Below are 24,137 nucleotides of genomic sequence, written 5' to 3' on the forward strand. Positions count from 1 at the left end.
ATCCTAGAGGGCCATAATAAGTGTCACAGGGCCAAGCTGTGGTCCTGTCACTACTGGTGTCCCACAAGGCTCAGTTTGGTTTATTCATCAGTGACTCTAATGAAGGGGAAGATGCCTCCCCAGCAAGTGTGATAGGGCAAGAGGGAATGGGTAAAAACTGATGCATGGGAAGTTCCACCTAAACATGAGGAAGAACTTCTTTCCTGGGCTCCAGGGCAAGAACTGGAACAGATTGCCCAGAGGGGTTGTGGAGTCTCCCTCACTGGAGAGACTCAAGGATCATCTGGACACAGTCCTGTGCCGTGTGCTCTGGGATGACCCTGCTTGAGCAGGGAGTCTGGACCTGACGGCTGTGGTCCCTTCCAGCCTGATCCATTCTGTGATTCCCTGCTATTGCTTAGGAGCAGGTTAGCTTGGTTAGGACTGGATTGGATGCATTTATTTACTCTGTAATTTCATTGCTGAGCAACATGCTAATGTGTCCAGCCTTGTTTTCAGAGGAGAAGACAGTGGTGCCCAAAAATAATTAGAACAATTCATGTGTGCTATGTTTCATTTATACCATTGGAATAAAACCCAGGTATATCCTCAGGATTGGGTATTTTTGACAAGGAATCAGGTTAAGAAAAGGCTCCATGATCCCAGAGTCCATTTCACAGTAGACTCCAAAAAATGTACCTCATTATAAAATACACCTTCCCAAGGAATCACAAGACATGAGAAATCAAAAGAGAATTCCTAAAAGCAAAAGCTCTCCAGCAGAAAATCAATTTCAGCTACTTTCACCTTGCCCCAGGGAAAGCAGCAGAGACACTAAGTGGGGTGTGGGAAATGTCTCATACATCTTCCTGGAACTGCAAAAGGCAGACCTCCAGACAGGAGCTTTTCTTTCCAAGACAGCTCTGCTCTAATTAGGGACTTCTACAAAATTAGTATGTTGCAGTTCTAAACAGTTCTGGATGATTCCCATATCAAATTTCTTTGGGTTCAGGTTTTTTTTTCCTTTAAAAAAAAAGTCTTTGTCCTTGTTCTAATTGACAGCCTTACAAAAGCAGGTGGACTGAAGGATGAAGGTCAAATTGAACTTAATGTGCTTAATAGGGCAAGGAACAAAGTTTAGAAGAAAGTTACACACACAAAAAAATATTCTTTTGTTGCTTTTTTTTTTTTTTTCTGACTGTCATGCCTCCTTTCCAAGGTCTTTGCGCACTTTTAGGTATACCCTCAAAATTAAAAGAAAGCAATTCCCTTTAAATAAAATTGTTACATTAAGGGCTTTCCTGTAGCCCAGATGTGTGAGACAGAAGCTAGTTTATAGACTTAACAATCTACGTTGGGAGGACATAAAATTAATTTTCTGTATAGGAAAGTGCATCCTGCTCCTTTTTTCTGAGTCAACTACCAAGTTGAACCTCTGGGTGGTTCCTGTAATTCTCAGTATTTGGGCCTTTCTGGGTATTGTTAAAGCTGGTCAACACGTTCTAAAAAATACATGTTCCCCCTTGAAAATGAAGACTGGCTGATGTTTCTCACTAAAAATTATTAATATAATTTTTGCATTCCAGCAGGAAGGCAAAAAATTTTTATTTTTCAGATCTGTATAAATCTCTGTGTCTTAAAGTTATTCCCCTGCTTCCAATCTTTCATTTCTTTACTTTCCTGTGCTTCAGACTCAGATTGGATTTTCTACACTGACATTAGCTGCTACAGTACAGCCTGGGAACAACTGTGACAATTTACTTCCAAAGAGCAAAGGTGTCAGAAACTTCTTCCTTATAGATACAGCTTGTGGGATGGCAGACAGCTTGACAAATATAGAATTAATAATAAATAAATAAATAAAGGCAAATACGGAACTTTCTAGTTTGTCTTAGGTTTGGTTGTTTGTTTTTTTAAAAAATAATCTGTGAAAAGCTCCAAATCTTAAAAGCTTCATTCCCATGTGTGAGGAAAGCAACTGAATTTGTGAATTTTGCATGAGATGGGCATTTTATGGCTCTGGTCTGCTATAAAACACAATTTTAGGTTATCACATGGTAGAAAACCACTTTGGGCTTCACACTTCTATCAGTCCATGTGTTTTGTTAGGTGGGCTCAGACTCTGAAACAATTGTTCAGCAGTCAATTGAAGTCACTGCAACATGCAGCACTGCAGCACTTTATCTCAGTCAGATCTGGATCCTAAACTCCCATGAAAAGCAGTGGAAACACACTCTTCTTTATTGAAAATGAACACTCCAACAGGACATATGTCATCCTTAAAGAGAATTATAGAATCATAGAATCACTGAACAGAAACGTAGGGTTAGAAAGGATTTTAAAAGACATCTAGTTCCAATCCCTCTGCCATGGCAGGGATGCCACTCATTAAATCAGGTTGCTCAGGACCCCATTACACCTGGCCTTGACCACTTTCAGGGATGGAACATCCACAATTTCTCTGTTCCAGTTCCTCAGCACTCTCTAAGAAAATAATTGCTTCCTAACATCTAATCTAAACCAGCCTTCTTTTCATTTAAAACCTTGTCCTGTTACTATCTGCCCAGATAAGAAGTCCTTCTCCCTCCTAGCAGTCTCCCTAAGGTACTGGAAGTCTGCAATGAGGTCTCCCCAGAGCCTTCCCTTCCCCAGACTGAACAACCCTAGCTCTCTCAGCCTGTTTTTGTAGGAAAGGTGCTCTATTCCTCTGCTCATCTTTTTGGCCCTCCTCTGGACTCGTTCTAACAGGTTGACATCTTTCTTGGACTAAGGGCCCCAGACCTGGTGGGTCCCAAAAGCTCAATTCATCATTTACTGGAATTTAAAATGGGATCACCTGTGATGTCACACTGCTTGTCCTTCTGTGCGCTGGTCTGATTACCCCATAGTCCTTCACAGTATATCCAATATGCAGATTTGTAATGATTTAAGATATACTGACCTGTCTGAGGTGCAAGTGGCTTATTTCACTGTATACCAAAAGAAGAAGATATCACTTAATGCCTGAGGCTGCTCACAAACATTACCCCAGTATGGTTTTAGATGACAGCCAGGACAAACCACAGCTAAAGAGTACGGAGAGTCCTGATGATGTGCCCTGGGTTGCAGGAGGTGCTGTATGCATACATATTGCTAAATCTGGGGGAAAAATTGACCTTGAAGCAGCACAGAAGCTCTGCAGAGCAGGTGTATAAGGGGATTTTTTCATATCATCTCACAAATCCACCCCGTATTCTCACCAGCTGTGCTCAATCTCTGATGCTCGGGAGGAAGGCGAGAGAAAGCCCCAGGACACCCTGTGCTAATTGTGGGGGGAAGGAACCTGCCTGAGTCCCAGAGCCAAAGCCCTGAAGGAAGAGACCTGATTATACTCTGCTTTTCCTGCTGAGCTGTAGGGGTTAGGAGCACACACAGGATGAGGACGGCTTCATCAAAATCTCCCTTCACAGCGGAGAGACAGTCTCCTCTCCTCCCCTTGGAATCGTATTTGCACACAGCCGCAGCGGTCGTCCCATTATTTATGCCAGGCGAAAAACATCTCCTAGGCTCTTCCATGACTGGCGTTTGTTAGATAAGATCGTAGGTACAAAACACCCTTGGCAATGTGCAATAACCTGTAAAGACAGGCCAGCCGCCACCTCGCCTTCTCTTGGGCGTGCCGGGCTGGCGGAGGATGCCGTGCGAGCGCCGGGCCGGCGGGACTCTCCCTGCATGCTAATGATGCCCGGGGTGTTCGTGCCGAGCCGGGCAGCAGCGGCAGCGCGGCTCCCGCAGTTTCCATGGTGCTGTCATGGTGCGCTCTCCCCACACCTTCACTTATCAGCATTTCCCACCCATCCTCCTCCCTGTAATGTGCTGCTTGCTCACCCAGAAAGGTCAGCCATTGTGATGATGATTTTAGCAGGGGGAGGCAGGGAGGCCGAAGGGTGAAAAGGTGAGCTCTGAGCAGCGCTGTGCGTGGGAACCGGGGCTTGCCTTGCGCTGTACAATGAGAAATTAGAAAGCTTCCCCTCGTCAACCCCCTCTCACTTCCCAGGCCGGCCGAGTCAGATGCCCTGACGGAGTTAAAAAATGTTCATGAGAAGTGGCTGGAGACCAGACTTTAAATCTTCAGCATCTCCTCGGCAATTGACGTGCCGGAGTGTGGAGGGGCGAAGGGACTGCCTCTGTCCGCAGAGGAAACCCATACAAACGCTTACAGGCATCTTTTTTGGTTTTCCATTTTTCTCCTGCCCCCTCTCAGTGCTCGTTAGCAGATGGAAAGAGACAGATTTTTCCTTCGACTGCCGGAGTAAAGCACTGCATCTCTTAACTGCCTTCCTTTCTTTCTTTCTTTCTGTAGGACAGCTTTCCTGCACGTTTTGGAGGAGTCCATTTTGTCAATCAGCCCTGGTACATCCATGCCCTGTACACGCTAATCAAACCATTCCTCAAAGACAAGACAAGGAAAAGGGTAACTAGATGGGGGTGGGGGGTGGGCTGGGGAGGAACCTGCAGACCTGGATTTTCCAAGTAGCTGCCTGGCGTTTTTTCTAGTTTTTTTCTCTCCATTTTCCATATGGTACAAGAAAATCACTGCTGCTATTAAAACTTAGAGTTTGGAATGGTCTGGATTGATTCAATAATTCAGCCTGGGACCAGAAATTTGTTATCACTAACAAAGCATGGATACATTTTACCGGGACATGCACAGGGGTAGAGAGAATTGGCAATGTGGGGGGACTATCAGGCCTGGCTGATGTTACTTGCAAGCGAGGGAAAATTCAGTTCAACTCTTTTTGTAGGAGTAAAAATTCATATTACATTCCTTCATCAGGGTGACTGTTTTCACATGATGGTTAACTCGCTCGCTTCCACCAAAAGTACCCATGCCTGAAGGCTGTTTGCTCGCACTGCAGAAGAGGCAGATCCTCTCCACTGAAACCCAAGAGAATTGGTGGTTCTGCAGTCATCCCAGCCATTTGTTCTCTGCAGTCTGTCAAGCAACAGCTGAATAACCCCTCAGGAGACCCCAGAGCCCAGAGCTGTGTCTGACTAGGCAGGAAAAGGGTAGGACCCACCTGAAAGCAAAGAGGGATTAGATACACAAGTGTTGCTGAAGCATCACCGAGTGGTGACACAGCCAGATACACCCTTGGAAATGTCTGTCCTGGGGTGCAGGGCTAGTGGCCCCCTCAGATGCTGAAGTCCTGCTCTTTATGCCTGCTTTCACTAAGCTCCACTGTCACCCTTTTCTTCTCACTGCTCTTCATGTAAGCCTTTATCCTCTTACAGTAGCAATAATCAGTCGTAATTCCTGACTTCTGCTTCTCCTGATCTGGTACTTAAGAAATTGTCAAGTGCTAAAAGCAAGCGAATGGGAGTTTACAGAAGTGTTAGTAGTGCCGGCCTAATTCTTCAGCTGCCCACCCCGAAGTTAATCCCCTTACTTCTGCCAACTGAGTAAGCCCTGAGAGCTTTGAAATTCCCACCTGAAACTGCAGTGTCAACTAACGACGCTCCACACCTCATTAGCGCTGCTATGATTGTGCTTAACGAAGTAAGGAGTCGGTGATGACTTTGAACCTTCTTTTTTATTTGTTAAAGATCTTTCTTCACGGCAACAACCTGAACAGCCTTCACCAGCTAATACACCCCGAATGCCTGCCCTCTGAATTTGGGGGGACTCTGCCTCCCTATGACATGGGGACGTGGGCTCGAACGCTGCTGGGTCCCGACTACAGCGACGAGAACGAGTACACCCACACCTCCTACAACGCCATGCACGTCAAGCACGCCTCCTCCAACCTGGAGCGGGAGGCCTCGCCCAAGCCCATGAAAAGGTTGGTGCTGCCTTCGAAATCAGCTCTTATTTGGCTCTCTGAACAGGCTTGGCTTAAATCTCCCAGGAAGGGCTCCTCTGGCTCAAAGGGGGGCAGTAATCTGGCAAATGTTGATGGCGAGGAGTGCTTCACCCTGGGCTGTGCTCATGGTGTGGTGGGAGGTGGGAAGCCTCTCGGTGGAACCGTAATTACTTGTCTGATTACTGTGCATGAAAATGAGGGGAAATTAATGAGCCCCTGCACAGAGCATTACAGAAAGTACATCAGGGTGAGCTGCTGTCCTGCACGGTGCAGTGCACCCAGCGGCACCACTTCAGCACTGCTCCCAATTCCCTGCTGGGGCTCTGCTGCTGCTGACCCGCTTGCTAGCGATGAGGCATTCACCTCCTGGAAAAAGCAGCTTTTGTAGGATGAGCACCACTGCCCTCTAAAGGGAAAAAAAGTTGGTCTTCTCCCTCTGTTTCTGCTCCCACTGGCTCTGCAAAGCCCTGCAAAGGCAGTTGCAGAGCTGCTCTTTTCAATGCTCTGATTTTAGTTCTAGTGATTGTACATTCAGCTCCGAATGCTCAGAATGACACCTCTGGAGCTCGTTACCCTCAGTAGTTTGGACTAATTGTGAGGATGGGGTCAGGAAGTCGGATACCTGGCACAGAGCTGTGGGTGGGATGGCTGAGCCAGCAGCAGCTGCAGTGAGCCGTGGCTGTGTAGGCTCCCCTGTGTGAGTGTAACATCTGCACTTGCCTCACCTTGGCACCCCCCTCCACGAAGCTGCTTTCCATGCAGATGGCAGCGATGCTTTCCCCGCTGCTGCCACTTGATGAGCGCGGTGCTCACAGGCACGGCGTCGCTCTCCGTGACAGGCAGCGGCCATCATTTCGTCACAGCAAAATCAAAGCTGACAACACAGACAGGCCATAATGTCATGCAATTAATTTCGAAAGTCTTTCATCTTCAGAGGAAAAAGAGATGCATTCTTGATTCACAGCTCCCTTCCAGGTCAGAGGGATGCCACACAGCTGTGTCTGCAAAGTGAGGCCTCGTGCTGGAAGCACCAACACTTATTTAGGACTGACTGCAAGAGCTCTCAGGGCCACAAGACTTTCAGGCTATGAGCCTGCAGCCCTGTCCTGAAGAGGGGTGGCCACCTGCATTGTCAGCAGTTCTCACTCTTGACTACCAACTGAGGCTGGGAGCCACCATGAGTTTACAAAGCCTGCCCCAGAGAGCTGAGTTTAAACAAATTTATTTTTAATAAATATTGTCAGTGAAATACACTCAATTATATTAGAAAACTACAAAATATTTCTTTATTAATGAACCATATCCCCATTTACGTAGCTTTATAGAAAGAAATCTGCAGTTTTTTAAAGCTCCAAATATGTTAAGAGCTGCTCACAGGTAAATCTTAGCTGAGGATCTGATCCTTGGCTGCAGAGAAGGGAGGGTCTTATTGTGCCCTCAGGGGAGAACCTCAGCTTGAAAATTAGTTCAGTGCCTGAAAACCCTGCCTTGAGGCAAAGCCTTCTTTTATAATCTGTTCACTAATAAAAAAGTGCACTAATACAAATACGGGGAGGAGATGAATCTAATTTGTCATGTTGCCTCTGGGCAGACTAGATATAACTTTTAGCCTAATTTCGTTACTCAGTGGTTAAGTCAACCATCTGATCTTGCACCCCGTGGTCACTACTTGCTGTCAAAGGTGAAAAGTTCACAGCTTCAACAGATTTTCTCCTATGAGTATTTGCTTTGATTCTTCTTCTCCTGAAATTATGGTTTGGCCCAATCACAGGTATGTTTAAAAAGCATGATTGTGTGCTTTGTTAGTTTTTTTTCTTTTACCAGATTTATATCTAAGACATCTTAAAAGGTCTCCAGACTTCTACCAGCATTACCTGTCTTTATATATCTCCCCTCCTTGCCTCTTTAGGTTCATTTATCTCTAACACAATGTGAAACTCAGGCCATGACTGAGATTTCTGGATACTCTAGAGAGGTTTGCACTAGGGCATAGGCGATCTTCTGACATTATTCTTCATCTTAAATATAACTCCCTCACAAATGTTCTATCATTTCTTTCCCTTATTAAAACAATTTCTAGTTTAATTGAAAATATCTCCTCTGGTCCTCCTGCCCTGGCATACACTCAGGTAACATGTTAATTTTGTGTTTTTTCTGATGAAATGATTGGTTTAACAAAAAATAAAGGTAAAGGTCACTGACTTTTTCTTTAGCAATCACATTCCACTGAAAGGGGCAAATATGCAAAGGCTGAGCCTTCTTAGGTTTCTGCAATTTAAGGCTGAAAAGCCTGAGCAATTACAGGACCTTTCCTCTCTGGCTGCCCAGAGATCACTGCAGGTTTACCTGGCCAGTTTCCAGCTGCAGGGGAGGACAGCTGATGAGACCTGGCTTACCCGGGAGGCTGAAACTGCAGTGGCTGTTCCCAGCTGTGGCACTGTCCTGCTGTGTGACAAGGTGCAGGGTTGCAGTCCCTCCCAGCTCTGTGGCCACTTGCTGTAAAGCCACACGAGCCCATCCTTGCTAAAGCTGCCACTGGACCAGAGGAGTGTTAAAGCACCTGGAATCTTTGAGGTCAGTGCTGCTGTAACAGCTGAGAGCCTTGCACTGTGACCACAGAGGAGTGTCCCTGTGAAATGAAATGCCACCATTCTCTACACCTGGAGAGAAGCTGGCCCTTGACACCTTCTCCAAAAATAGTGTCTGGCAATTTTAGTAGCAGAGAGGCTGAGAAATCAAGGTAAGAATTATAGATCTGGAAGAAAACTGCCAGGAAATGGAATCAGAGAATGTCTGACCAAAATACTGAAATAGCCATGTAACCTACATTAGCAAATGAATGCAGGGGGGGAAGGAGGCCATTTCCAAGATGTTCCTGAGACCAAACAGAGAACTAAAATAAATCTCTAAATGCAGACCAGGAAAAAATGAGGCACTAAGCAGCAGTGAGAGAAGCTGGAGCAGGTACCTGTCTGTAGGTTGGCTTTAGGACTGACAGCAGTGCTTTGGCTCCTGTCACCATGGCAGGGACATGTAAATTGAAACAGGTTCACCTGAGAACTCTGGAGAGGATGAAGAAAGCAGAGAGCATATCTTTCCAGCAAGAAGCTATCTTCTTGCTGGAAAGAAGATAGCAAACAAACCACTTCTGACAGTGGTTTGTTTAACTTCAGAATGCAAAGGTTGAAATGGATTTGAAGGGAATAAAATCTGGGGAGAGAGAACAAGTATTTGAGAAAAAGGACAATTTAGGCATTAGGCATGAGATCAAATGGGTATAAGTTGATCAAAGTATACCTTGGCTACAAATCAGAGTTGGTTTGCTAGCCATCAGAGGCCAGAAACAGTGTGCCCAGTATGACAATCTGACTGATGCAGGAGTGAAAGAATAATGTGGAGGAGCTACAGGAGATTAAACTTGCATAGCAAAATCTCGTTAGAATCCAACTTCTGCTCCATTTAACAGCAATGGAACCAGAACATTATCTTCTTCCCAGCCACAGGCAGGGGTGATTTTCCCAGTGACTTGCACAAGATTTGTTCTCAAGAAAGAGTCCTTGTTGACTTCAGAGAATGGAGAAGTTGTAGATGGGGAAAAGATTGAAAATCCTCTTAGAGAAAGGCTGCCACTGACTCTAGTCAGTGGCATAATCTTGAAAATGCTGAGATTTGATGAGTGTCTATAATATGGAAAATCTTTAATCAAAGCCATTGCAATTTTTCCACCAGTGGCCACATGAAGTCCCAATGGAGCAAAACCAAACCAGTGGAAATGGCATTTCCATCTGCAGTATTGTCTGGAATCCCAAGGACTGTATGAACAGATGGGAAACAAAGCAAAACAGCTGATGACTCCACATAATGAGTCTTAATTACCAGGGGGAGGGGAGGGGGAGCAACAATAATAAAAATCCATTCAGAATGTATGTTTGTTAAGGTTCAGCTCAGTGAAGTCTGAAATGTGCAAGGTACTAAACATGCAACCCAGCATTAATACAGCAAACCTAGTTTAATCTGAGAGCCTGGCTGTATCCATAGACAGTCCTGGGAGCAGCAATGGCAGCAGGCCCTTCCCCTGTCTTGAGCCATCTCTTCTGAAGGGTCCACATCCATCCAGTAATCCTGTCACTCAAGAGTTTTGGGATTTCAGAGTAATGTAAATGGTGCAAAACATGGAGCACAGGGAAGAATATCACCTCCCTTTCAGCTGTGGCCAACTCTTCTGTGATCTCTGATGGTCAGAAAGGGGCCTTTAGTCAACAGGGAGCTCACACAAAAGCAAAGCATTTGCCTGAGGCATTCACGCTGGCTTTTGTTGATGAAGTGTTGTTTTTAGGAGCAGCTGGAGGTTTTATCTGGGTGTGCAGTTTAACAAATAGTTATGGTGGATGGTTAAGCCTAGCAGTTAAAGAGCCAGAGACTGCTCTCAGCATATCACTGTGCCAATAGGGCACAATAGTTTAGCCCCATTCTCCCAGCAGTAGGACATCCCTGTCTGTAGCTATTTGGGTACCTAAAAGCAGTGGGTGAGCTTCTCCAGGCGGAGGGATGGATTCAGAGACTGCAAAAGATGTGAAAGAGCTCAGTTCTTTGAAGTTTCCTTTATTTTCCAATGTCTCCTTGCTCTTACACTTGGGTCCAGCAGCAGCAAGTACGCTGCAGCAGCATGCTCCCTCTCTGTGACTCACTTTTCTTTACAAGAACTGCCCTTCCTCAGCTGCTTCTGGGTCACTTCTTGATGTTTGAACTTGCTCTTCAGTCCAGCTGATGAACACTGTTCTCTGCCTTTGCTTGCTCCCTGCACAGGCACCAAGCACAGCCTGGGAGCTGAATGTTCCTTCTCTGCCCTCCCAGGCATCAAAAGAGCACTATCTTTTAACCTGCTGCCAGGGCAAACAGGTTTGAAAATTTAAAATTGCCTTGCAGAGAAGAAAATTGTACCTAATAACTACATATATAGTCTGGCTAAACAACCTGGCTTGTTTAATCAAACTTGTTTAATCAAAATATAGTTAATGATAACTTTATTCAAATTTGGGGTTAAAAATTATCCTTAGGATAACATGGGTTGCAAGAGCATTACTAGCACAGAGCCAGGCTTATCAGAGACTCTGTAAATTCAGAGTTAGGGTAAAAGTTTTAAAGTAGAGCCAAATACACTAATTATGAACATGTACAATCTGTGAATTATGATTTTTTACTGTAAAATAAAAACTTGAAGAATTGTAGAACTGTAGAATAATTTAGGTTGGGAAAAAACTTTAAGATCACCAAGTCCAAGTTAATCCAAGTCCACCATTAAACCTTGTGCCTAAGCATCACATCCATACATCTTTTAAATACCTCCAGGGAATGGTGTCTCCACCACTTCCCTGGGAAGCCTGTTCCAATGTTTACAATCCCTTCAGTAAAGAAATTTGTTCCTAATATCTAATTTAAACCTCTCCTGGTACAACTTGAGTCTGTTTTCTAAAGGACTTCAGCACCCAAAGACTCGATGGCCTGACCAGTGGCTCATCAAAAGCCCCCATATTAAGCATTTTGAAAATGCAGTGGAAAAAGTCTGTTGGAATGCATGATGTTGAGTTATAGCATGTGGATTTATATGTCCCAGATTAGAGTGAAAGGATTTTAAAGTACAGATGAGGGTTTAGCCATTATTGCCTCCTGACATGTGTGTTTTCAAAAGCCCTGATATTCAAATGAACTCGCTGCTGAAACTAATTGCTGTTTCTCAGAAATGGGATCCTGCTTCCAGAAAGAAGGATTTTACAACTGGTCCCCACTAATGCCGACTGGAACAGTTTTAGAACCAAAAGGGGCCGTTCATGGGGGTGACTTATGTAAGGTTTTTATTTATTCAGACTTGTTTCTCCATATGCCCAGCTGGGCTCTGCAAGGCAGGCCTTTCTAGTTGTTATCCTTAGTGTGACCTTAATGTTCCTTCGCCATATGTTTCTGCTTTTATGGGTCATGTTTTATGCCGGTTCACAGTCAGCACCAATTTACTGCAGAAGTAGTAAAATACCAGCATATAAAAATCAGTATGAAAATGTGTGAACACTTCCCACTGCCCATGGATGGCAGCTGGGCTGCTCTGCTTGTAGCTGGGGTGCATTTCTACTTGAGTTGGGGCAAAAGGGAAAAACTCGGGATAAAATAACTCTAAAATACACAAGACCTACAACATAAGGCTTACATTCACTATTTCATTATAAATTATTTCAAACAAAAGAGAATTTCTGAATGCTTCTGCAGCAATGCTTCCCCAACCCCCAGATGATGAATGAGACATGGACTGGCAGTAAAGGGATATGCATATCGTGTAGTGTACGCATTATCTAGTAGTATAGAGTTTAAAGTTATATATTCTGTTTAAAGTTTATAGCTTTTAAACAGAATCCAGTGATTACCTCAGAAAGAAGTGGAAAGCAGCTGGTGGATCTGGCACATTGGCAGGTCCTAGGGAAGCTACAGGGGAGGCTGCAGCCTCCTCTGAAACACACAGCGAGAGAAGCCAAGTGAGTTGCACAGCCACAGCTGAACCAAGGACAGGAGGGATGGGTACCTTGGTACTGGGGATGCCCTGGGATCCTGAGGCAGGAAATCAGTTGCTCTCTGGGGGCATTGACAGTGTGGGCTTCATTTCATCTGTTTGCAGCACTCAATTCCCAGTGCATGGGTGCATGAACACGGGCCAGTGGTGAGAATGGCAGAACCAGTGCTGGTCAGGCTGGCTAAAATACTGTGTTGTAAATTATGTCTTCAACTGGCTATAAATTTGCCAAAAGTTTAGTAGTTTAGATTAGAGACATGACACTTAATAAAACAAATGGTTTTACACTGCTTATGTCTTTTGCTGTCCTGTGAAAAATCTGCCTACATCTGGCTGTTACAAGCCTTTGAAAGCGCAATTCACACATGCCCTGTAGAAACATATTTAATTTTAGCATTTAATGGCCTCACAGATTGCCTCATGCTTTAGCTTAGCCTCCCAACATAAATAAACTTGTTCAGCTTGTGTTGATGGTTCAATGCCCACAATGTGCATCTCCTGCCTAGGGTGTAGAGGGCTTTTGTAATTACAATTTTGCTTGTGATCACAATTGTCTCTGCACTAGGCCAATCCATGGCATGGAGCCAGGATTTGGGAGACTAACACCTTTTGCTTGCAGGGCTTCATCCTCCCTGCTGTTGGCAGGAGAATTGGAGAGAAGAGGATTTAGTGGTGAACCCATCTGTGTACTGGAGACTTGGGTCACTGGGATGGGAGCCACAAGGCAGACTGAAAGAGGAGGTGGGCACAAAGGGGGGGAAGAAGATGGACTAGAACACACACTTGGTGGGCAACAAATGGCTGATGGAGACCAGGTTCAGTCTGTTGGATACAACCCTTGAGAAGCAGACCCTGCTCTCCCTCTCCCCCTGAGCCCCTGTGTCAGCCTGGAAAGCAGCTCAAGCCAAACTTCACACAGACTGTGAGATTGCACATTGCTTATTTTCAACATGCCAAGCTATAGACTGTGGGGTCTAATTTCCAGAAATACTCAGAACTTGCCTGCAACAAGTGCCATGGGTCATGTGCTCTGAACATACAAGCTGCCACTTAAGGCTGAGGGCTCTGCAAAATCAGACCTTCAGCACTGGGCACCCCATTGGAGGAATACTTGCACCCAACCTCACTGTGTTTCAGCTCTCCACATGCAAAATGAAAATCAAAAGAACACCAATTCTCACAGTCATGCTATGGCAGTAAATGAACGAGCATTTGGGAGGCACATAAGTACTTCATTGATAAACTCCACAGAAAAGCTCAGGAGAGAATTAAAAAAGACTCTCTTCAGAGCAGGCTTGGGACTAATATGCAGCAAATGTGTCACAGAGCTGAATCACCACAAGAAAGCAGAATGAAAAGCCACTGACTAGCACAGCACTGAGTGCGCTGAGCACTGAGGGAGCAAAGAGCCCTCTGAGAAAGAACAGAGTGCTCCTGGGGCCAGGGTGCAACACACAGGTCTCAACACCCACACACACCTGGCCAAGTGACTGCTGCTCCCACAACCTACATTTTAGTTTTTCCTGCTGCAGTGGTGCTTGACTTTCCACTCTAAATAGTACATCTGCAGGGCTGCTTTCATGCTCTAGAGCTGCTCTTCTGAAGGACAGGAAAATTTTGATGTATGATGGGGAAGTAGAAAGACTTATCCCCTTTGCTCTTAGCACTCTGTCCTCCCTGCTGTAGCCAACAGCAGTGAAGAGACTGACTCAGTGGCAGATCTGGTTGAGATGCTGAGAACTGGAGTCACTGGAATGGGAGCTAAAAAGGCAGACTGAAAGATGAGGCAGGAGTGAAGCACTGGGTTGTCTGGAAAAAGGAAGCCATTTGTCTTGACAGAGAGCTTGGTGGGCAAGGAAATGGGGTTAAGCAAGAACAGTATGAGTGGTCATGACAAGTGCATGTGTGTTAATGTGTGAATATCCATAAAGTGTGAGAAGAAATTTTTTTCATTACCTGGTCTGAATTTCTTTTTTTAGATATCAAATTCTACATGCTTCGTGACAGCTCTGCTGAATCTGATGTAAATTGGTGTTTGCTGCTGCAGGGTTGTCTTTGATCCTGTGACTAGGCTTATCATGTGATGGGTGACATATTGGATTCCAAAGGACTAAGGGTATTCCAGGAAATCCTTGCTGAAGCAGGTGCTGCTATTCCTTCTATGAGAAAAAAAGCATGCAGAAAACTCAGTCTATAGCAGAGAAAGGAAAGGGACAGGGAAAGCTCCCACCCATGCCATTCCCCTGCCCTGGCCCGAGGCAAGATGTTGACCCAGAAGCTCAGAACACTTAGGAGAAGGAGATATTGGGCAAGTCCTCACTGATGAAAAAAGACTGAGATGTGCACCCTAATTCCATGGCTGATGGCAGACAGACCAACTCCTGTCCTCATTTCTCGGGATAGACCCTGCCAGAGGAGTCTGGCTGCATTTTCCCTGCATATGCTCTGGTTCCATCTGGGTCTCAGTGGCCTGAAGGCATGAAATTGTGTGCACTGTGTCACACACTTAAGCATTTCTGCATGTTTATACAATTCAGAGTGTCTGCAATAAGCTGAGAACTTCTCATAGTTCATCAGGAACCTTACAGCAAGTGCCAAAGGATACACACCGCAGCCTTGGAGAGCAGTGTGGGCTAAGGGACAGGTCAGGACTGGGGGCTCAGACAGCCAGGCCATGGTTAGAGTCAAGTGTTGTGCAGAGTCATCCCTGACCCTCTCTGTGCACACCCTGCAGTGAGCTGTGCTCAGGGTTTGTGTGGAGAGAAGCAGCTGGGGCCAGCTCTCAGGGACAAAGGGGCATGAAGAACTGGTGGGTGCAGGGAGGATCAGGGGTTTTGTGCTGGGGGTCACTCTGCAGTGGTTGCCTCTTTAGTGAGGCAACTACTCCGAGACCTCTCACCAGGGTGTGCTCACCACTACGGAGAAAGATGGTCACTGCTGCCAGAGTGGCCACAAAGCCAGCTTCCATTTGGGAAGTGCAGCAGCCTGGCACCACTGTCCTGAGGGCTGAGCCTTGGCAGCAAGATGATGCCAGAGTTTTCACACTGCTCTTGCCTCTGACTCATCATGCCAGTGGATCATTCCCAGCCCACCTGGGCCCCCAACACATTGGTGCTGCTGCATCTCTTTGCAGTGCTGAGGTTGGTGTACCAAGCTGCCCCTCTGGCAGGTCTCTGTGGCAAAAAACTCTGCTGTCTTAATGCAGAACTGCGAGCCAACACCAGTGTAGAAGCTGTAAAATTGCTTTGGCAAGAGATTTGAGCAGTGCTTGCGAGCCTGGGCGCAGAACTCCACACCATGGCTGCTGCACTGGGATGATGCACTGCTGAGCAGGGCTGGCTTCATCTGCCCATGCCACCTGGGGAGCATTTCCTTTCCTAGCACCTTCAATAACAAAAGAGCACCTTTTGCCCCAGTTACTTCACACCTGTACATCTGCACTGTTTCTGTGATACTGAGGAGAAATCCTTGTTTTTCCCGGGCAGTGAAGCCATACACTTGAGTGAGGTGTGCTGCAGAACACACTCTGAGGTGCTGCACCCACCTCTACAGTCTGATGGAGGGAGAAAGGCAGAGAGAAAAATGTCCCTCAGACCTTGTCAGCACAAACAGTCATGAGTGTGATTTAAAAAAATATGTTCTGTAAAGGGAATGAGTGCTTGGGAGATGAACAGCCCTAAGGTACTGGTGAAATCTGAATGGAATTTAAGTGAAATGAGCAGATGGGAGGCAAGAGGTAGAAAACAGTCACTCAATGTGATCTGCAGCATGTCACTCTGAGAGCTTGAAGCCTCCTGAATTTAGGGAAGAAGACATGCCACCCTCCTCTTTCCTCTCTCCTCCTCTTTTCTTTCCCTGAAAAGAAGCCCAGCACAAAGATGTCCTCACTCCTATGGGCTGCAGCACATCAGCATTCCTGTGACGAAGAGCATAAAGTGAGGGATCAGAGAATTGGAGGGTATCTCTAAAGACAAACATGCTGTGATACACTGGCACTTACTGTTGGCTCAGCCCAGGATTTTGTACTGTGTTTTTTATGGGAAACAAACCCGGTACCAAACAAACATCAATTCCTGTGAGCTGATTGACTGCAGCTATACTCTGAGAAGAGCCTTCTGAAAACAGCACAGCCAGGAGGTCTGCAACCAGTCTTCTTACATGGTTTTTGCCTGAATTGGAGAGAGTTGCATAAAAGTGGCCACACACATAAAGCCATCTGTTCTCTTAGACATTGATGTACATACCTATGCAGTGCTGTCATCTGAAATATATGGCCAGCCTGCTGGAGAAACAGCTGGGTATTGTTGATTTTCCAGACTTCCAAATATTCTTGCTGAACAGTAAAACAACCATGGGGGGTTTGATTGACACTTTAAATGGACCACACTCAAGTGGTACCTAGGGTTCAGAAGTGAGACTGAGAATTCATTCCTCTTTCCATTTTCATTTTGTTCTCCTAAGAAAGGTTACCTAGCCTTGGAATCTAGATTAGTAAAGTCTATGGGCACTGACTTATCTTTTAATTACTTCAGATTTAGGTCCTAGTCCACTGTGATCACGTACTCTTTCAGGAGCAAAGTCTCTCATCAAGGGATCACGTTAAAGAAAGACAGGCAGTGTCTGCCAGCTGAGGACAGTGACCCTATCTGTGTGATACAAACAATTGTCTACTTGCGTTAAAATTTAAGTCAAACAGATTCTCCACAGCCAAGTATCTTTCAAACTGATTACTGAGAACTTTTAGCTGAGAAAGGAAGGAAACCAGAAGGTTTTGAATTCACATAAAATCATTCCAGAGCTGCAGAACACACAGGACAAGTGTCATGTTTCTGGTGAGTACTGAAGGTAATATAGTGAAGGTGAATAATGAAGGTGTGAGGCAGTTGTGGCTGTGATAGTAGGAAACATTGCCTCATAAATCATGAAATCTGTTCTCCCTGGTTTTAACAGATGAGAACGCATCAGAGCAGGGACTTGAGTGTAGGTAACCCATGAATCATATGTTTATACCATATGTTTAGAACAAATCAGATGAATAGCACCCCAAGAATGTTTATTTCTCTGCCATTTGTAGCACAGAGTGACCATAGATGTCTGATTATGAGATGAATCAAAACACAAGTGACTAAAATGTATTGACAGGAGAAGGCCAGTGCTATTTCTGTTTCCTGCTTAGATGATTAGTTCGTCTCTGGCTCAGGTCAAAATGACTTGGACATTTCTTGAACATGACAAAGTAGCTGCATCCATCCTGCAAAGTATAATTAAATGGTTTTAGGCACTGTGATGGCCTCTTGGCCTCCATCTGTTACTCCAGGAGGACATGAATCCCCTACAAGTCTTTTATAAAACTGAGAGCCATAACCTTCAGTTATCTAATCAGTTGTTTTGGATACCCTACAGTGCCTTAAATGGCTGTAGATATCTATGTTTAGCAGCTGAATGTCATCCACTCTGTGAAGGCTGACACCTCAAAGGCATAATTGACTTGTAAAGAAAATAGTTGCTCTGTCAGGATAAAGAAAGATGAATTGGGGTGGTTCAGAAAAGTTGGTATTTCTGTGGGCACAGAATCAAAAAAAGGTTGAGGAAGAAGCCTCTGGAGATCTTCTACCCAATCCCCTGCTCAGTGCAGGGTCAGCTAGAGCAGCTTGTCCAGGATTGTGTCCATCTGGATTTTGATTATCGCTAAGCATGAAGACTCCACAACCTCTCTGAGCAATTTGTTTCAGTGTTTAGGCATTCCCCAGTAAAAAATGCAAGTTCCTGTATTTCCATCTATGTCTGTCGCTCCTTCTGTCACTGGGTATCAATGAGATGATTCTTTTGTGTTCTACTACTCCACCCCATCAGAACATATTGATGTGGAAAGACAGCAAAACAGAAATGCTTTTGTCTGGTGCCATGAACTCCTGCTGGCCATGGGATACCACCAGAACAGTGTCCACTGCATTGACAGGGCCAAAGCTTAACCCCTGCTTGCCAAACAAGAGAAGTTTTGTTCTGCTCATTTACCATTTTAAATCAAAATGGCTTAAATTGTTGTGTAAGAGGGTGCTTTGAATGCAAAGATGCAATTTACAAAGACTAGTCAAGGCAAAGGTACTTTGGTGTCTTACTGCAATTTATTTTTCAATAGGAGGTTAAGGTGCAATTAGATACACACACACCTTTTCAAGAACCATGAACAGGTTGTCTCAAAAATGTGAAATGTGGTTGTGAAGTCCTCTGAAAAAAACATTAATGCAGATAAAACAGGTAGCAGTACTTTTAAAATAAAAACTAATCAAGTCCTAGGCTCAGTGCTAGAGCCAGCATACAAACCCCCCTAAATAGTGTGTAAACTTGCACATACCTAGAATGTGATTGCTTCCCTTGAACTAAACATGTGTGCTGGATACACAAAAACCAGATGAAACCAATAGATAGGGTGCTTCTTCCAAATAGTATTTGTCTTACAATAATCTCTACAGCCAAAAATTACAGGGAACCTCAGCACCCAAAGCTGAAGGACCATGACTGTGACAATAATAACTCCCAGCTGACCTTGAACTTGTGCAGCATCTGCTGCTCCAGCTGGATCCCTGCTAATCCATGGGGACTGATGGGATTAATCTGAGAATCCTCAAAGAGTTACCTGATGTGACTGCAATGCCTCTCTAGATGATTTTTGGGTGGTCTCGGTGATCTGGAGAAGTCCCAGCTGACTGAAAGCTGGAAAATGTCCCAGTTTTCAAGCAGGGCAAGAAGGAAGAAACTACAGGCTTGTTAGTTTCCCTTCAGTGCCCAGTAGAATCACAGAAAAAATTATTGTGGGTGGTACTGAAAACCACATGGAGGATAATGCAGTCGTTGGTCACATTCAGGGTGGTGATGAGGAGAAAGTCTGGCTTGTCAAACCAGATTTTCTTCTACCACAGAGCAACCCACCTAGCTGATCTAGGAAAGCCAGTTAATGAGATTTTTGGAATTCAGCAAAGCTTTTGATGTTGTCTATCACAATGTCCTTCTTGACAAAATATCCAATACTCAGGTGGATTAACACACCATGTGATGGGTGAGCAACTGGCTCACGGGTCAGGGACAAAGAGTTACAGTGCATGGGGTGACATCAGACTGGCAATCTGTCACTAGTGAGGTTCTGCAGGGCTCCATCCCCAGCCCTGTCCCCTTCAATAGCTTCATTACTGAGGTGGATGCAGGGCTGGAAGGAATACTTACAGCAATAAATGGGAGGAGCTGCTGACTGCCTTGAAGGCAGGGTGGCCCTGCAGAGAGATGCTGACAAATCAGAGAGATGGGCAATCACCAACCATATGGAGTTCAACAAGGATTCTGCACCTGGAATGGGGCAACCCTGGTTGTGTGAACAGCGTGGGGAATGAGACCTTGGGGAAAAGTGCTGTGGAAAGGGACCTGGGCTCCTGGTTGATGGCAAGCTGAACATGAGTCAGCAGTGCCCCGGCAGCCAGGAGGGCCAGCCCTGTCCTGAGGTGCATCAGGCACAGCATCACAGCCAGGCAAGGGATGGGATTGTCCTGCTCTGCTCTGCACTGGGGCAGCCTCGCCTCCAGTGCTGTGTGCAGTTTTGGGCACCAAAATATAAAGCTATTAAGCTAATAATGAGTGTCCAAAGGAGGAATGAGGATGGTGAAGGGACAGGACAGGAAGCCACATGAAGACCAGCTAAGGTCACTTGGCTTTTCAGCCTGGAGGAGATGGGGAGACCTCACTGTGGTCTTCAGCACCCTTATGAGGGGAAGTGGAAGGGAAGGTAGTGATACCTTTACACTCCTAACCAGTCACAGCACCTCAGGAAAGGGCATGAAACTGAGTCAGGGGAGGTTTATTTTGGATATCAGAAGAAGATTTTTCACCCAGAGAGTGATTGGGCACTGGAACAGGCTCCCCAAAGAAGTAGTCACTGCACCAGCCAGCCAGAGTTCAAGAGGCATTTGGACAATGCTCTCAGGCACACAGTGTGACTCTTGGGCATGGTCCTGTGTAGGGCCAGAAGTTGGATTTGATGATCCTGATGGATCCTGAGGGACCCTTCCAACTCAACATATTCTGTGATTCTGTGATTCTACAATTACTGGTCAGCTGAAAATGCTTTCTGCAGCAGTGGCCTACTGCAAATCATCTTTTCTCTGTCATTAAATAAAGTAAAGCTATAGAATGCATCCAGGATGTTTTAGGCCAGTGAAATATATATCTCATGCTAAGTTATTACACTAGATTATGAGCTGTATATCGTCAAAACCCGACCATCTTCATTTTTAATACTTACCATAACTGAAAAATATGAAAAAAATAATTTTGGAATATTTTTTGGAATTGACTGACTTTTTTATTTTCTACATAAAAAAGTAAGTTAAAAATAAAACTAGAAACGCTTTTCAGCAGAGAAAACCCTGATGTATTTGGAAAATGGAAATCCAAACACAAACCCTTTTTTTTTGTGGTGTCTTAGAAAATAGCAACAATTGTTCAAACCATGACTGTGCCCAAGGGATAGATATCAGAATTGCTTATTTCAGGATAGTAATCTAAGCAAGAACAGAAAAGAAATTGTTGCTGCAGAGCTTATTAGATACAAAAAATCTCAGTTGGATCCCTCCCCACATTATTCAGAAGGGCTGGGCATAGCAGTTTTAAATCATTTGGTTTTTGGAATTTGGAGGTCAGGTGGGTTACAACACATTTACTCAGTCCTCTGGATGTTTTGTTTCAGTGTTAAAAGAAACAGCAGAGGACCTGAACACAGAATTTGGGATTATGTTGCTCCCAAGGTGGTGTGCATCCAAGTACCATTCTGGTGGAGAACCCTGTATCTTGCTGTTACAGAATGCAAGAATTTTTGAGTGTGTAATAAGATGAAAGCAGAGATGATTAGCAGTGATCACAAAAGGAAAAATTTTCAGATTTTTCACAGTTGACTTAGAGCAGAAACTTTCAGCTGTGTGCTGGGAAATGCTGCAAAGGATACGCAACGTTTTATATCCATTGAAGGGCAGTGGGTCAGACAGAAACAATACACTGGTGAGGAGTATTAATCAGGTATTATTAATTAATAATTTAATCTGGTAGTCAAAAAGAAATTATAAACCTGGTGATGTTGCAATTTCAATCCATTCCGTAACAGTTTGAATGCCACATGATTATTTTTGCTGCCTCATACTAGAAATATGTAAATTGCCATTTAGCATAATCTCCCAAATCAGTTGCTTTTCCATATTAAAATGCAATCATAAATCACTATTCATGTCACATATCTGTAAAAAATATGCAGTGAAAACATTTTGGCAAACAATGTCTTTGAAAATTACGGCACAAAATCTTCCCATTGAGCATTCAGTTTTTGTTATCTTTCCTCTGAGATTTTTTTTAAATGAAAATTTTTTATTATGCTTTAATGAAAGCTCCAGGCATAAGAATAAGAATAATTATCATACAAGTTATTCACAGTCACGATATTCAGTCCTGCAGTACCAAAGGATGTAATTTATTAAGGATTCTTATCAAAAGAGAGGTGACATCTAATGTCACAAAATACCTAAAGCATAAATGAACAATTGGGAACCACAAATGCGTCATGCATGGAATGACAGCTACTCCTAATTCTAAAAGCTACCCATGAGAAAACTGGCTCTCTATAACAATACTATGCACGATGTGAATGCCTGGTCTGGATGACTCTATCATCACTTATGAAAAAGTTCCCTTTCTAAAAGTACCAGATTTACTCAGAGACCTTGCTCTGAAGCTCCACCTCCAAATTGGGAAGCAACTCCTAGCCCAAAACAGAGAAAATGGAGGATAACAAATCTCTGTAACAATAAATTAATCCTCCTTCCATAGCTCAGCAAGCAAACACTATAGCCCACAGACCTCATAGTCTTGAATTTTCTCACAATTTTGATCCCATTCAGTTTTTATTACTGCAAGAAATCATGATACTCCTTTTTCTCTAATGTTTACTAATTTTTTCTGTGTTGGGATTTTTTAAAATCCATTAATAACAAGGTATAAACTACACTTCCCACCTTGGAGACAGAAATGAATTTTAAATAAAGTTATACTTCAAGGGTGTAGGCAGGGAGATAAACTGCAGGACTGGGCACACCAGAAGCTCCCTCATCATCACAGTAACCCCGTGTTCTTCATTGGTCTTGGGTACCTCGTGGAAGATCTGTCCTGGAAGCTCTTTAAGCTGCTGAGTGCGTGCAGCACTAGGGATAGTAGGCAAGCACTAAATATTTTGAAAGAACTTGAGAACTTCAACAACTCCCTTCCTTGCTTGTATTTAAAGGAGTTTCCCGAATTCCTTATGTTTTCCACAGAAAAGAATTAAAAAGCCATAAAGATGAAAATGGACAGAAGCAAAGATCATAAAAAGAAGCACGGGGACCCCAGGGAGGTGAGTGCATCTGCAGCAGTCATTGCTCTCATGTGTGTTTTTCTGCATTCAGGTCCCAGTCTGTGGTGGAAGCCGGCACGCTGAAACACGAAGACCAGGGGGAAAGTGAGAACACCCAGCCACTGCTGGCTCTGGACTGAGCTCTCAGGAGCCCCAGGGAGATCCAGGAACAGACCTCCACCATGGCAGAACCCCACGGAGCACACCACACACAGACACACGCACGCACACACGCGTTCCGCCCGATAACAAGTCCTTCGTGTTTCCTGAGCAGTAACAGCTGTCACCAGCCATCTGTCCCCAGGGATGGTGCTGAACAAGATCTGAGAAACTTCTACTGACACAGCAGTCTGTCCATATACAAAGAATTGGATTTCTGGCTTTTTTTTTTTTCTCTTTGACTTGTGACATTAAAATATTGGAAATGGTGGGACTGCATTCTCTGTTTAAAGAAACCAGGGTGTGTTCATAGTGTTTCTGAAGACTCCATCAGGGATGTTCATTTTATAGAAGTGAAGGTTGTAAAAGTTTTAAAGAAAAGCATCTCAAATTTAAACTTTACGCTGTAATCAGCAAGTGTAATCTGAGTTAGAGGGCAGAATCATCAGCATCTACAGAGTACTTGAGTTTTACAGAAGGATTTTGCATTTTAAAAAAAACCCCAGTGCCAGCACAATGCCATTCAACATGACACGTGGTGACTGCCTCATCCATGCAGCTTATATGAGGGTCACATTTCAGTATCTAGCAAAAATTGTTCTCAACTTTAGAAGCCCTTCCAAAACTGCTAGCTGAGTGGAATGAGCTGTGTGAGCAGCAGACACAAACAATTTGAAATGCAATTACTTGATTTTAATAATGATTAAAATTTCCACAGGCAACTTAGGAGCCTATAAGACATGTGCGTGTGCATGTGTGTGCACGTGTGAAAGGGGTGGTTCCAGGGAGGCACACTGGACATATTCAGCAGTGATTAAAGGTTCAATCCAGATTGTTTCCTTTAGGTCACAACAGCAAATAAAAGCTCTGCAGAACCATTTACCCCCTTCCCTCCTGCAGTCAGGGAAAAGTGTAGCCAGAAAGGTATGCTGATTGCAGATGTAGGCCATGGTTAAAATGAAAAAGGAAAACTTAGAATACAATTACAAGTTTCAGAAGGAGGATACAAGAATACAATACAGTACAAGTTTCTGCTAGAAGGAAATGTTGAAGAATAGAAGAACTGAAATGCCAAAGATCAGTTTGTTTTATCTCTGTTTGCTCTAGCTGCAAAGAGAGTACCATCCCTTCATTGAAATGGAAATCGGATTAAAGAAATAAAAGAACAATCATTATAAAA

The 24,137-nt window shown here is 44.3% G+C and overlaps 1 protein-coding gene across 1 annotated transcript in view; it reads left to right on the top strand.

Moving 5' to 3' along the window:
• Window positions 1-23,154, top strand: part of CLVS1 (clavesin 1) — an 88,510-nt gene extending 65,356 nt beyond the window's left edge. The window contains 3 exon segments of the mRNA XM_030230635.2: window positions 4,322-4,432; window positions 5,566-5,801; window positions 22,851-23,154. Of these exon segments, the coding sequence (XP_030086495.2) occupies window positions 4,322-4,432; window positions 5,566-5,801; window positions 22,851-22,938 (435 nt within the window). The 3' untranslated portion in view covers window positions 22,939-23,154.
• Window positions 23,155-24,137: the final 983 nt, after the last annotated feature.

Source organism: Serinus canaria, chromosome 2 (assembly GCF_022539315.1).
Source record: "Serinus canaria isolate serCan28SL12 chromosome 2, serCan2020, whole genome shotgun sequence".
Taxonomy (NCBI): domain Eukaryota; kingdom Metazoa; phylum Chordata; class Aves; order Passeriformes; family Fringillidae; genus Serinus; species Serinus canaria.